The following is a 15,712-nucleotide window of genomic DNA, read 5'->3' as shown; positions in this document are numbered from 1 at the left end:
ATAAATGCCAGCGACGCCCACATCCCCCATGAACAAATTAAAAAAAAAATGACATCACCCCCACTTTCCTGGCAGCGAATGACTTCACACCCTCCCTGCGGCGAATGACTTCACACCCTCCCTGAGGTGAATGACGTCACATCTCGCGGTGAATGACGTCACACCCCGCTAGGAATTACATCTCCCCCCCGCCACCCCGTGGTGAATGACATCACCCCCCCCGAATGTTGTCACCCCCCCACTGTGCTGAATGACATCATCCCCCGCCACCCCGTGGTGAATGACATCACCCCCCCCGAATGTTGTCACCCCCCCACTGTGCTGAATGACATCACTCCCCCGTGAATGACATCACCTTCCCCCCCCCCGTGGTGAATGACGTCACCCCTCCCCCCCGTGGTTAATGACGTCACACACTCCCCGTGGTGAATGACATGACCCCCCCAATGTTGTCACCCCCCACTGTGCTGAATGACATCCCCCCGTGAATGACGTCACCACCCACCGTGGTGAATGACGTCACCCCACTTCCCCAGCGGCGAATGACGTCACCCCTCCCCGCGGTGAACGACGTCACACACTCCCCGCGGTGAATGACGTCACCCCGAACGATGTATGACGTAACGCGGCAGATCGCGCCGGCCGGGTGGGCGGGGCCGAGCGCTCTCGCGGGACTATGCAGATGAGCGGCGCCATGGCGCCCACCGCCCTGGGCTAGCGGAGCGGCCGCAGGGAGAGAGTGAGCGAGAGCGGGCGGGAGGGAGCGACCGAGGGAGGCCGGCCAGAAGATGGCGGACGCCAAGCAGAAGCGCAACGAGCAGCTGAAGCGCTGGCTGGGCTCGGAGACCGAGCTGGAGCCGCCCGTCCTCAAGAAGCGCAAGGCGCGGGTCAAGTTCGACGACGGCGCCGTCTTCCTGGCCGCCTGCTCGAGCGGCGACACGGACGAGGTGAAGAAGCTGCTGGGCCGCGGCTCCGACATCGACTACGCCAATGTGGACGGACTGACGGCCTTGCACCAGGTAGGCGCCGGGCCGGGGGTGGCGGGGGGAGGGACAGCGGGCCTCCGGGGCGGCTCCAGTACCGCGCAGGCCTCCCACCCCAGGGCGGCTCCAGTCACCCCGTCAGGCGGAGAGCGGCCCTCGGCCTGTCCCCCCGCGCCCGGGGACCCCCCAATTGTTCAGTGCGGCAGAGAGAGGGAGGGAGGGAGCGGGGGACAGCAGCAGCAGCCTTGGCCTCTCTGGGCTTAAACCCAACTCTTTCATTTATTAATTGTAAAGATTGGGGGACAGCAGAAGCCTCAGCCCCTGATCTCCCTCCCCAGGGCCCCAGGGCTGGCCTTGGACTGCTCTCCATTTGTTTATTACAGGGGATGGGGACAACACTTAGCTCAGCCTCTCCCTCCCCTGGGCACAGATCTCCATTTATTTATTACACGGGGTTGGGACAGCAGAAGCCTCAACCTCTGATCTCCCTCCCCAGGGCTTGCCTTGGACCTCTCTCCATTTGTTCATTGCAGAGGGGGTACAGCAGAAGCCTCAGCCTCTCTCTCTCTCTCCTGGACCCCCATTCATTTTTTTATTACACTAGTGGGGACAGCAGAAGGCTTGGCCTCTCTCCCTTGGTCCTGGACCCCCATTCATTTATTTATTGCAAGGGGTGAGGACAGCAGAAGCCTCAGCCCCTGATCTCCCACCCCAGGGCTTGCCTTGGACCCCTCAATGTGTTTATTACAGGAGAGGGGGACATCAGCAGGCTTGGCCTCTTCCCACCCCAGGGCATGGACCCCACACATTTATTCATTGCAAGGATTGGAGGACAGCATAAGTCTTGGCCTCTCCCTTCTTTGGCCCTGAACCCCCATTCATGTATTTATTGCAAGGGGTGAGGACAGCAGACGCCACACCCACCTCAGGGCACAGATCCCCTCCGTTTATTTGTTTATTGCAGGAGAAGAGGACAGCAGCAGACTTGGCCCCTCTCTTGGGATTGGACCCCCATTCATTTATATATTGTGGGGGAGCAGAACCTCGGCCTCTCCCTCCCCTGGGCCTGGAGTCTGGATCCCCCTCTATTTATTCATTGCAAGGGTTGGGGCACAGCAGAAGCCTCAGCCTCTCCCTCCGCAGGACACAGCCCCCCCCTCCGTTTGTTTATTGCAGCGGGTGGGGTGGAGAGAGGATAAGAGCATCAGGAGGGTGAGGTGAGGGTGTGTGCTGAAGGGGACCTGTCCTGTTGTCACTGTAGGGTGTGGGGGGGGGCGGAGATCTTTAACCCACTTTGGGTGCAGTGAATCCCAAGGAGCAGGGATGGGGGCAGAACTCTGCAAGGAGGAAGCCAGTTTCTTGCCAGACACTTCGTCAGCTGGGCAAGGGTGGCGTCTCTGAATTCAAGATACCATCGTTGGCCCCAGGGTGCGTCCAGAGGGATGATGCATTTACACCGCAAACTGAGAGTGAGGGAGCTTGCGGCGTGTGCGGACGCTGTTAAAATGTGAGCATCCCAAGATTCCCCCCCCAAAACTGTCTGTGCTTGTGTACCAACATTACTGTTGTAGTGGAGTCTGGAAGCTGGGATTTCCTGAGCAGATCCTGAACCCGCAATCAAAGGCTGTGATGCTGCGCTGAAGTTGAGGTGTAAACATTGAGTCAGAAAGCTGAGAGTTCCGAGGCTCAACTACAGCAATAACCACCTTGCAGCGCCACAAGAGTCATTCTAGGAACTCGCACCTTTATGTGTGATCTTGAAGTTTGCATTGCTTAGTTTCAGAAGTTGTTTTTCGGGGGTGTGAATGCTGTTGCAGAGGATAGATAAAGGATATCGGATTCATTGCTTTCACAAGTAGACTGCCACAGCAGTATATTTAGTGTTGCATTTCTTTTTATTGACAAAAGTGCTGCGATTGATTCAACATCTTTGTTTTTTTCCCCCCTGTGGAATTGCATTTGTTTCTTGAGCTGCGGTGAAATTGTGCAAATGGATCTTGTGCACTCCGTTGTGTTTCTCCTGAATGCTATAGTTTGTCAGTTTATCACAATCTAAAACAAAGACTGATCGATATGTGCTAGCTCTGCTGTCTCTTTTTTAAAGAATTGTTCTAAATGTTAGATTTGTCCATGATACTGAACAATGAGCACTCGACAAACTGTTTATTAAAAAAAAAAAAAAAAATCTTACACCTGCCAGTCATTGCTTAACTATTTTAATCAAGGGTATTCTGGTGATGCAAAGTGTGACAGGAAAGCCGGAATATTTTGCAACTGTTGTCAGAACCCTGAGATTAGCCTGCAGCCTTGGCATCTCTAGCTAACTTCTTATATTGTTTCAGTTCTGTGTGTGCATTTGTCTTTTACTAATAGCAGTTGTCAGTGTGTCCTGTGTGTTCAAAGTTCATGCAAGCATCGATCGTGTGCTGTTCCCACCGCAGGTGTATTGGAAAAATGTGATTCATTATATTGTATATTCACTATTATTCCATGACTTAACATGGATAAAATTAGTTAACGTTAACTATTTAAGCCAACGTTCAGGCATGTTTCTTCTATATTGAAGTTAACCCAGTTATGCAACATCTAGTGTATATGCACCTACCTGACAGTCTTGTGCAAAATATAGTTTAAAAAGTTCTTATCAATAATCAGGGGGCAGAGATTTAAAGTAATTGGTGGAAGGATTCGAGGGGAGTTGAGAACTTTTCACCCAGAGGGTGGTGGGGTCTAGAACTCACTGCCTGAAAGGGTGGTAGAGGCAGAAACCCTCACCACATTTAAAAAGTACTTGCATATGCACTTGAAGTGCGGTAACCTGCAGGGCTACGGACCAAGAGCTGGAAAGTGGGATTAGGCTGGATCGCTCTTTGTCGGCCGGCACGGACACGATGGGCCGAATGGCCTCCTGTGTTGTAAATTTCTATGATTTAGAAAGTTAATTTTAAGCTATGATCCAAAGCATGCTGGACTTTCAAATCCAAATTGTCTGTAAATTGATGGACAGCACGCTCTTCAGTGCCCGACATTAAAAGGTGACATCAAGTGTAGAATAACGAGAGTAGTTCTTATCATGAAATGCCAGATACATTTCTTCAAAAATGTCCTTTTAAAGGTAAATGAGGCTTATAGTATAGGGCTGTGTGATTCATAGTATGTACTGTATGGTGCCTCCTGATGATATCAGATGGGCAGATACATTCCACTCTGCCATGCTTTGCAATGAGCATTCCTAAAATGACAGACAATGGAAACCATGGTTTAGGAGTGGATGCATTCCTTAGCTGCCAGGTTTGAAATGACTGATGATTTGAGAATGCATACTTTGTTGGATAGTGGGTATGTTACGAAAATACAAAAAGTTTCTAGTTTACGTGCATGGTAGAAATATTTAATGGTAATTTGCTGAAAGCTGGTAAGTTTGTTCAGATTTATGGATTGGGGCAGATTTGTTGCATCATTGTTTTGACTATACTGACGGCAAACTTAATGCAACATCTTCAGTATTTGTATTTAAAGCATCGTGGGGATCTGGAACTCGCTGCCTGAAAGGGTGGTAGAGGCAGAAACCCTCATCGCATTTAAAAAGTACTTGGATATGCACTTGAAGTGCGGTAACCTCCAGGACTACGGACCAAGAGCTGGACAGTGGGATTAGGCTGGATCGCTCTTCGATCAGCACAGACACGATGGGCCGAATGGCCTCCTGTGCCGTAAATTTCTATGATTAGCTTTTCAGCAGAATGCGAAGAACGTAGTTTTGACCATCAGCATTCCAGGTAGATTTGGTTAGATTCATAACCAAAGACCTCTGCATCCGAGGAGAATTACCTTTCCGATTCTACTTATCTAGCTTGAAATAGGCTGAATTTCCAACTTTCTAAAATAAGGCACACTTCACTGTGGTAGAACTGGACTGTGACCTTGTATTTAGGAAGCGTGATTTTGTTTTTTTAATCCTTTAGTGGCCGTTAATAGTTCTGAAAATAGGATGAAATGCAACACATTGAAAACATTCAAATGGGTTTGACACAATTCTGTGACCTTTCTAAGTTGCATTTAATTAAAATGTTGACGTCTTGCCTTTGTGGAGTATTGATGGCACCATTGGACCCGCCGATTTCTTCTCACAGTAATCTTGTGTCTTGCCCACTGAATCTCAAAGCTGCATTTAAGCGACCACTTTTGCTTTTTGTGTGTATCAACACAAGACTGGCAGTATGGCTCGTAAGACTGGAGTGCAGCAAGGCCCAGAGGTTGGAGGCTGGGTTTCAGTTCCCAGAGTGTAGCATAAATCCAGGCAAATGGTGCCGCTCTTCTTGGAGCACAGAAACGATGGTTTGTCTTTGTTAATATTAACTTATGTGAAAGTACTCGAAGTGCATAATCATGGTGTAATTTTCCCCCACATTTCATAGAGCTACGTGGTTGACTCTTCATGCCTTAAGTAGCCTGGTAAGTCAATCAGTTCTGAAAGCAAGAAGTCCCACCCCCTCCACCTTCTCTGGGCAGCTGAGGGTGGTCAGTAAATAAGGCCATGCCACTGTTGTCCACATTCAAAAGACAAATTTAAAAAAAAAGTTGGCATACTAGGTTGTTTAGGCTGATGACATCTCCGTGACCACGGCCAGACGTGGGAAGTGAGCTAGTGGTGACCTAAACATCATGCACACTCAATCTCATCCTTCCTTTTATCTCCCCGCCCCCTCCCAGCTGAATATTCTGCTGTAATGAGGCACGGAGGAATAAATGACAAAACTTAATGCATTTATGTTCGAGAGAATCAATGACACAGACTTAGGATAAGGAGCAAGTTTGATCTGATTAGGAGGATTTCAAAATCCTGTTCCTTTTGATTTATTTGGATCAATTTGGATGCTTGCTCGTACCAAATATGATTCAGTGGCCGGCTAATATGTCTTTTGTACCAGACTCAAAAGAAAAGCAAGACTTGCATTTATATAGTGCCTTTCACAACCTCCGGATGTCCCAAAGCACTTTACAGCCAATGAAGTACTTTTTGAAGTGTAGTCACTGTTGTAATGTAGGCAACGTGGCAACCAATTTGCGCACAGCAAGCTCCCACAAACAGCAATGTGATACTGAGTAGATAATCTGTTTTTAGTGATGCAGATTGAGGGATAAATATTGGCCAGGACACCGGGGAGAACGTCATTGCTCCTGTTTGAAAGAGTGCCATAGGATCTTTTACGTTCACCTGAAAGAGCAGACGGCGCCTCGGTTTTGCATCTCATCCGAAAGACGGCATCTCTGAGAGTGCAGCACTCCCTCAGTACTGTTCTGGGAGTGTCAGCCTAGATTTTTGTGCTCCAGTCCTTGGAGTCACAACCTTCTGACTCCGGCGACAGTGTTAGCCACTGAGCTAGAGTTGAGACAGCTCCTCGGGCAACTGTTTGCACTATCTTTATGGCTTTGTAAGCAAGACAAATGAGAAAACTTGCATTAACATGGTGCACTGTGTGGTCCTCAAATGCTCTAAAGTGCTTCACAAAGAATCGGTAAAGTTTAAAGTGCAGTCACTGTTACTGTACATAGGCAAACCACAACAACCAATTTGCACATAGCAAGATCCCACAAACTGCAGATGATAGGCATGATCAGTTAATATGTTTTTTGGTTAGGTAATACAAGATCATGCAATAGTACTTGGCTAAATTAACATTAGTTGGATGTGTAAATGTATACTTAAGCAGACTTAAACTGTAAGTTAGCAGTGAAGCAGAACTTGGCAAAAACCACATCTGCACAAGGTCGAACTCTATTACTCAAAGTGGGTTTCACTTCTGTTTTCACTGAGTACTAAAAGTTAAAAGTATGGTATTTGTAAAGCCGACTAAATTCTACTTCTCAGGAAACATGATACTTCTGTTTGGTTAAATGCCGTTTGTCTGTTTCCAAACATTCTGTGACAGTCTTGGTGGGGGGGGAAATGCCACAGACTGTATAAGAAAAACTCTAGCGCTGAGCCGTTGGAAACCAGTGTTTGGAGCCTCTAAGTCTCACGTAGAAGAGGATTTGAGAACTCTTAATGCTAAGATTTATATTCAGCAAGGTGGTACCACAAACTCTTGCACAATTGTTGCATACTGTAGAAAGATTTATGTATCGTGTGTTAATGGTTAGTACATTGAATATTTTGCTGTGAATTTGAGATGCAATTTTTGGCTACTAAAAATACAGTGCAGCCAATTTTGGAAGGACAGAATGCTTCAATACTTGCATAGAAAGGAGACCATTCAACTCCGCACACCTGTGCCAGTCAGAACGACTTTGGCCGTGGGCTTGCTTGGTAATGTTTGGATATTTTGTGAGAGACTGTTAAGATGATGCAAAAGACCTGAATACATTCCAGTCAATCCTGGGGGCACTTTCCGAAGTGAGAAACCACTGTTTTCTCCTTGCATTGTCTGGCTACACCTATGAGTGTTGCCAACAAACCAACATGGATGTTGACCCACAGAAATCTGGCCTGCACCATGAAGGCTTGTAGCTGGGTCTGCACGGTGGAGCACAGTAGGCCTGAAACTGGCAAGGGCTGGCCAGTCCTACTGGGGAGAAAACACATGGAGGTGTGTCTCCTTAAACTGGAACAGAATAGGCCCAAATAAAGCTAGGCAAGCGAAGCAAAGCATTCTTTGGGTGCGGAGGACCTGTTTGGCAAATTTGAGTGCATCTTTTAAATGAACCCTGTTTATAGGACACTAGAGTTAGTTTGGATTAAAAGATTTATGTTGCTGCAGGTACTGTATATAAAATGTTTTATTTTATTCAGCTGTTGAACTTTTCTGTTTTATATACTGTGCGTGGTTTGGTATTTCAATTTTTAAATATATCCTAATTGTTGGGCAGTAGTAAGCGTAATCCAAAATCTAATTGCTTTGATGTTTTAAGTGATCTGCACAATTATGTAAATTGCTTGAAAGGAATCTGCAGTTGGCGGCGGGGATATTTTTATTTCTCAACAACACTTCAAACAAAATCTTTTACCACCTGAATAATAAGTACATATGGAAAATGTTACTGCAGAAGATTCGTTGTCTGCAGAAACTCTCGTTTTGTTCTGCAGTTTTATTCAGAAAAATTATTATTCAGAAAAACTGCATGCTTGAGAATTTAAATTGTGATCCAGAATTTTAGCTAGAAGAAAATGAATCTTTAGTTTTAAGATGTAATGTGTGCATGGGTTTGATAGTTAATTTGATCAAGTTTATATTTTGATGAATGGTGCTTCGTCACTACAGAATCGAAGTGCCGCTGATTTGGCTTTTTTTAAGGGTACATGACACTAGATTTTTGCCGGTGTCTTCCGTGCCTTGGTGGGTAGCACTCTCGCTTCGGAGCCTGAAGGTCATGGGTTCAAGTCCCACACCAGAGATTTGAGCACAAAATCCAGGCCAACATTCCAGTGCTGTACTGAGGGAATGCTGCACTGTCAGAGGTGCCGTCTTTTGGATGAGACGTTAAACCAAGTCTGCCCTCTCAGGTGGACAGAAAAGACCCCACGGCACTATTTCAAAGAAGAGCTGGGGAGTTCTCCCTGATGTCCTGGCCAATATTTATCCCTCAATCAATATTACTAAAACAGATATTGATTGAGGGATACTGCTCCTGCGTCTTATAGATTATCTGGTCATTATCACGTTGCTGTTTGTGGGAGCTTGCTGTGTGCAAACTGGCTGCCACGTTTCCTACATTACAACAGTGACTACACTTCAGAGGTACTTCATTGGCTGTAAAGCGCTTTGGGACGTCCTGAGGTTGTGAAAGGCGCTATAGAAATGCAAGTCTTTTTTCCTTAGTGAATTGTTTTTTTTTACAACTGCATCGTTTCTCTACGAAGTCTTGCCCATGATCTAAAAGCTGTACCGTTGCTATATATTTCCTTCCGATATGTGTAGCTGCGGCGATAATGATTGGTCCTCTTGTGGTTGGTTGCCTGCTTGCTGGATTTAATGTAGTTAGAAAAACATAGAGATAGGAACAGGAGTAGGCCATTCGGCCCTTCGAGCCTGCTCCGCCATTCAATGAGTTCATGCTCCATCAGCAAAATCTTCTGGAATTGGGGAAATAAGTACCACAAACAGCTGAGTTTTACAGATTAAAGCAACCAAATCTTTATTTACAATTAAATAATTGATGAAGCACAACATTCAGCAAGTTCTAAATAAATATACATGGTCACTTGCCCTTCAGAGCAGCTTTAGGGCGAGTTTCAGTTTCTGGTAAATGTCAGAGTTCTGTTTCTGAAGGGTGAATTTGTGTACTTTGTCATCTTGCACATCATCTATGCAATCTTTGTGTCTCTCGTGTAAGAGGTGAAATGGAGATTTTTGTCTCTCTATCAACCTCAGATTAAAATAGATATGTTTTCCTGTTTCAAGCTCTTGCTTTTAACCCCTCAAGTTTTAGAACAATGACTGTTGTTCACTCCTTTGATGTAGAGATTCCCAGACCATCTTAACAGCACTCATTTGCATAAATTAATAGAAAGACGAATGTCTCCCAGAAGATACCACTCTGCGCATCTGTGTCAATCGTACAAGAAAACTGTGCAATGGGTCATGCAAATCTTTCACATCAAACGGGGTTGGTGCGAGTGAGTGAAGGAACGCAAGCCACGAATACTTAAAAGTAAATGCAACCAGCAATTCATTCTTGGCTGCACGGCCCTTTAATCAGCATACCTGGTGCCATAATATTGTTGCAGCTTTGCCCTGTTAAAATGCCTGTTGCTTTGTCTTTCCTCGTTGTTGTGCATTCATCTGCCTGAGCGGGCGATTTATTTTCAGCCCCCTATCCAGGCAGAGGCAGAAGAGCTGATTTCTGCAGGTTTACAGACTAGCAGAGCGGCTTCTCGAAGAACTGAGTCCAGGTTGTAGACTCCGCAGAGAGGTACTTTTGCCTTTCAAGTGAAATGGATAATGGTCCGGGCCCCTGGCTTAGGGGACAGAATAAGACAAATTCCACTTCCATGATGTGGGATTTTCTGGAATATTTAGTAACATAAGAAATAGGAGCAGGAGTAGACCAATTGGCCCCTCGAGCCTGCTCCGCCATTCAATAAGATCATGGCTGATCTGATCCTAACCGCCAATCTACTATCACAGAACCATCTCCTGAATCTAACAGAATTAGACACGCGAAATAGGAGCAGGATCAGGCTACACGGCCCCTGGGCCCGCTCCGCTACCCACAGGGCCATGTCCGATCCGAACCTAGACTCATGTCCAAATTCCTGCCCGCTCCCCGTAACCCTTAATTCCCTTTACTTCTAGGAAACTGTCTATTTCTGTTTTAAATTTATGTAATGATGTAGCTTCTACAGCTTTTTGGGGCAGCATATTCCATGGACCTACCACCCTGAGTGAAGTAGTTCCTCCTCATCTCAGTTTTGAAAGAGCAGCCCCTTATTCTAAGACTATGCCCCCTAGTTCTAGTTTCACCCATCATCGGGGACATCCTCCCCGCATCCACCCGATCCAACCCCTTCACAATCTTATATGTTTCAATAAGATCGCCTCTCATTCTTCTGAACTCCAATGAGTAGAGTCCCAATCTACTCAACCTCTCCTCATATGTCCATCCCCTCATCCCCGGGATTTGAGATTCTGTCGTTCCTGTCACTTTATGTGAAAACTGCAGATCAGTGGCTTTGCGATGGTGGTTTTTGATCTCTTCAGGTTATAACTGACTTTTTTATTTAAGAATTCAGTAATTTGACTTCCTGATATAGAATCATAGAATAGTACAGCACAGGAGGAGTCCATTCGGCCCATCGAGTCTGCGCCGGGTCTCTTTCGAAGAGCAATCCAGTCAGTCCCACTCTCCCGCTCTTTCCCCATATCCCTGCAATTTTTTCTCCAAGTATTTATCCAATTCCCTTTTGAAGGCGACTATTGAATCTGTTTCCACCGCCCTATCGGGCAGCGCATTCCAGATCCTAACCACTCGTTGTGTAAAAAAGCTTTCCCTCATGTCGCCTCTGGATCTTTTGCTGTGCTGTTTTGGTGGACGGGTCAGGTGCTGCTTTTCTGGCAAAATTGTCTGCTCTCACATTTCAATTATAGTCGCTCATTGTGTGCGGAGCTTATTAATATATTATTCCCTTGGACCCAGTTGCAAGCTACTTTCATATTGTCACTGTTTTAATTTAGAATCTAGGAGACCAGCGACCATGAACTGGCTCCAGATCTTTGCACAACTAAATCGGACTCCCTTGTTCTGGTGGCAGACTCATAAGTCCACGAAAAACTGCATCTTCATTTCTGTTTTTGGGATAAATACATGGAGAAAAAATTGCAGGGATATGGGGAAAGAGCGGGGGAGTGGGACTGACTGGATTGTTCTTTGCAAGAGCTGGCGCAGACTCGATGGGCCGAATGGCCGCCTTCTGTGCTGTACTATTCTATGATTCTGCAAGGTAGCTCGCTCACAGGCTCTCATCTCCCAGTCTCCAAATTTAATAAGCGGCAATATAAAAGCAGTTCAGTGTTAATTATCCGAAGCTTGGTTGCCTTCTCAATTGAGGAATGTTGAGTGATTGAGAGTGTGGGGCGGGTGGAATAAAAACACATACTTCGGAAATAAATTGTGACTTGTGATGCCAGTGGTCTTATCTTAGTGAGCAGAAGTGTTAGGCTTTCAGCTGCGGCTCAGTGGTAGCACTTTTATCTCGAGTTAAAAGGTCATGGGTTCAAGCCCTACACCAGAGACTTGAGCACACAATCAAGGCTGACACTTCAGTGCAGTGTTGAGAGAGTGCTGCACTGTCTCGAGATGCCGTCTGTTGGATGAGACATTAAACCGTGGTCTGCCCTCTCAACTGGATGTAAAATATCCCACGGCACCATTCGAAGAGCAACAGAGGGGCTCTGGCGTCCTGGCCAATATTTGTCACTCAACCAACATCACTAAAACATATCATCTAGTCATTAATTTTGTTGCTCATTGTGCGTTTCTGCTGTGTGCAAATTAGCTGCTGCATTGCAACACTGACTACACTTCAATAAGTACTTCATTGACTGTGAAGTGCTTTGGGATGCCCTGAGATCATGAAAAGCTATGTATAAATGCAAGTTTGTTCGTTCTTCCAAAATTCTAAGATGCCTGTGCACTTGGAAATATGCTTTTCTACGGTTACACTTGTCCATTAGGATTCCGTCTATTGAATAGGTACATAGCATGGAGATTGAGGTGATGAAGGTTAAATCCATGTTCCATTAATTTGCTGGTATCTCAAGTTGCTGTTATTAACATCTTGGTGTTCTGTGTAAGGATGTATCTACCAGTGAAGTAATATTGCCAAGAGCAGCCCATTCCAAGCATCCCATTCAAACAGGACAAACCAGCGGATGAGGAATACAAGTGCAAATAGGGCCAAGTTGCCCGGGCTTTGTAGGCTAGGTTGCCCGAGCTTTGGGGGACACGTGACCCAAGGGCCAGAGATTGATGCCCCTTTCCTAGAGACCAGAGTAGTATCAGGAATTTAAAAATGGAAGCACCTATAGTATCAAAACACGTGAAGCGTCACAGGATCTGAGAAGGGTAAGGGAGAGGAGCGGAGTTCCCTCGAGAATGGAGTTCCTTTTGGCTGATAAAGATCAGGGAGGGGACCAGAGCAGTTAACCATGGGAAGAGGATTTGTAAACGCTGCTGCTGTGTTGTGAAGCTTAGTACTTAATAATAAATAAAGACTATGCATTTGTCTTGTCCCCATCTGCATTTGCCACCTTGTCTAATATATCCAGCTTTGAAACTCTGAATTAAACAGTATTTTAGAAGAGTGTCCTATTTAACACAGCAATTTACATGTTCCTTTTTCAAGATTCTACCTAGTTAAATTTCCAGAAATCCCTCGGGGATAAGATTTGTCAAATTTTGCAGAGCATATTGTCCAGTGACTTTGGAATACAGGGATGTGAACTAAATTTACTTGCGCTTGTAGGTTGTGTGTTTAAAGGTATCTGCAAGTGTTTTTCCTTAACGTGAGGGCTTGTTGAGTTATTGGCCCTGAAATTAGATCGGGGGCTTGCCGCGCGTGCAAGCCCCCGATCTGCACTCACCCTGCGTGCCGACATCTGAAGCCCGGGCCTGCTTGCATTTCCTGTCACAGGCCCGGTTCAGCTGTCGGCGCGCTGTGCTAACCTGATCCAGCGGCGTAGTTAGTGCGATGTGCCGGCTGGGATCAGGTGAGCACTGTGCAGCCAATCAGGGGAGGGGAAACTCATTCATGAGTTTGACAGTAAGAGCTGTCAAACTCATGAAAACTCCTGGCCCCAAAACACTACTTTAACTTTAAATAAAATTTTAAAAAACATCCCACTGATTATAATAACTATAAATAAGTTTAAAAAAATGTTTTAAACAATTAATCAATTTTTTGAAAAAAATAAATTTTTAAAAAATAAGGGCTAAAACTAAACTTACCATCCTGTAAATTCTTTAAAAATAACAAACCTGTGGGGGGAAAAACATTTCTACATTGTACTAAAAGCCCACTTACCTGAAAAACGAAATACTTCCATCTTGTTTTTCCACGCGTGAAGACCGGAGGCCTTTACACACGCGCAACTTTGGGGGAAAAAAAGGAATTTTACTGCGCACGCGCTGCCTGTGCAGTCGCGCGCGTTCTGCCTCTGAACCCCTTCGTTCAGAGGGCAGGAAATGCCGGTTTTCCCCGCATGCGCTGTGCATGCTGAAAACCGGCATTTCCTCCGGCCAGACGCGTGAGTACCCCGACCGTACTCGCGCGTTGGGACAGGAATTACTGGCCCAATATCTATGATGGTATGCTTTGAAATCCCTTGGTCTTCTACATATGTTGCCGGAAGATGTAGAGCATTACTTCAACAATTAACAAAATTGCAGTGGGATGCGTGCTGTTTGTGAATTGACTTTTTTAAGCTCTCCGATAAATAGCACTCGTAGCCATGGGACCGAAAGCAAATTCAGTTCTGTTTGAAATGGGTGTGCATTAGCTCTTTGATAAAACAGATACAGCTGCTTGTGTTTCTTTCAAATGATGACTTAACCCCACAGTCTCTTCCTGATAGATGGAGCAGATTTTTACAGAAGTGATACTGTGAACTGCAAAATTGCTTGAGCTGTTGTCCATGATGAACTTACTTGGATTTCGATGTGAAATTTTAAGGTTCTGTAGTTTTTGTTTCCAGCCTATTGCCAGTTGCATAAACCTTTTTATATGGGCTGTTTATTTTGTCTGTTTACATAAAATAAAGTTACATTTACAGTTGAGAAATGTTGCTTTTAAAACATCATGGAAAAACAACTTTTGTTAACAGCTGATAAGTTACTTGTGTAAAGCCTTATATGGGTGGTTTATTTTGAATCTGTTTACCTCATTTAAGTCTGCAATTAGACTACTCAACCATTCCAGGAACAGTAGCTTTATGATGGGAAGTGTTGCTGGCAACATCAGTTCTACTGTGAACTTTGATTTGCACCTATGTGCAGAACCATTCCGAATGTGACTAGCTTTTAATGCTAAGAGCATAGCTGGCAATATCTGTCACAGTCCTTTCCAAGCAGTTCAGAAATGCGCCTGAGCACATTTCAAACTGCACTTCATGCTGGTCTGGAGTTGCCCGCCCCCGCACCACCATTGGCGGCTGTGCCTTCAGCTTTTTTTATTCGTTTTTGGGGATGTGGGCGTCGCGGTCAAGGCCAGCATTTATTGCCCACACGTAGTTGCCCTTGAGAAGGTGGTGGTGGTGAGCCACCTTCTTGAACCATTGCAGTCCGTGTGGTGAAGGTGCTCCCACAGTGCTGTTAGGGAGGGAGTTCCAGGATTTTGACCCAGTGACGATGAAGGATCGGCCATATATTTCCAAGTCAGGATGGTGTGTGACTTGGAGGGGAACTTGGAGGTGGTGGTGTTCCCATGCGCCTGCTGCCCTTGTCCTTCTAGGTGGAAGAGGTCGCAGGTTTGGGAGTTGCTGTTGAAGAAGCCTTAGCGAGTTGCTGCAGTGCATCTTGTAGATGGTACACACTGCAGCCACGGTGCGCCTGTGGTGGAGGAAGTGAATGTTTGGCACCCCATCCAACATCTAATCAAGCGGGCTGCTTTGTCCTGGATGGTGTCGAGCTTCTTGAGTGTTGTTGGAGCTGCACTCATCCAGGCAAGTGGAGAGTATTCCATTGCACTCCTGACTTGTGCCTTGCAGACAATGGAAAGGCTTTGGGGAGTCAGGTGGTGAGTCACTCGCCACAGAATACCCAGCCTCTTATCCGCTCTTTCAGCCACAGTATTTATGTGGCTGGTCCAGTTAAATTTCTGGTCAATGGTGACCCCCAGGATGTTGATGGTGGTGGATTTGGCGATGGTAATGCCATGGCCCCATGCTCTGGCATTCCCTCCCTAAAGCTCTCCTCCTCCAAGAGCCTCCATAAAACCCACCTCTTTGAGCTTTTGGTCACCCCTATCCTTGGCGTGACATTTATTTTTTGATTGCACCTCTGAAGTATTGTCAGACATGTTTCTGTGTTAATGGCACTATATAAATGCAGGTTGTTGCGAGTGAGAGCAGTTCTGAGTTCTCGCACTGTTTGGCTTTTAGTGTGCTCGAGAGCCAGACTGGGAGCAAAGCCCCAAAATTATACAACCACTTTCGTGCTGACCACCTGAAACCAGTTCACCAATGAAAAGGTGGCAGTGTAACTGCAGCCGATTATAGTTTAGTAAAATGGCT

The 15,712-nt window shown here is 45.8% G+C and overlaps 1 protein-coding gene across 23 annotated transcripts in view; it reads left to right on the top strand.

Annotated features, from left to right (window-relative positions):
• The first annotated feature begins 692 nt into the window (after positions 1-692).
• Positions 693-15,712, top strand: part of ppp1r12a (protein phosphatase 1, regulatory subunit 12A) — a 189,276-nt gene continuing 174,256 nt past the window's right edge. For 11 of the 23 annotated variants that reach the window (XM_086009567.1, XM_086009575.1, XM_086009565.1 and 8 more), the window contains exon 1: positions 694-1,019. In XM_086009567.1, the coding sequence (XP_085865693.1) occupies positions 789-1,019 (231 nt within the window). In that variant the 5' untranslated portion in view covers positions 694-788. Of the gene's footprint in view, positions 1,020-15,712 lie in introns of all 23 variants that reach the window. The other 12 variants (XM_086009581.1, XM_086009574.1, XM_086009573.1 and 9 more) reach the window with 5 other exon arrangements.

Source organism: Somniosus microcephalus, chromosome 16, assembly GCF_052327205.1.
Source record: "Somniosus microcephalus isolate GS21.2 chromosome 16, FLI_Smic_1.0, whole genome shotgun sequence".
Classification (NCBI taxonomy): Eukaryota; Metazoa; Chordata; class Chondrichthyes; order Squaliformes; family Somniosidae; genus Somniosus; species Somniosus microcephalus.
Note: the sequence above shows the minus strand (reverse complement) of the source record. Positions and strands in the feature narration are given on the sequence as shown.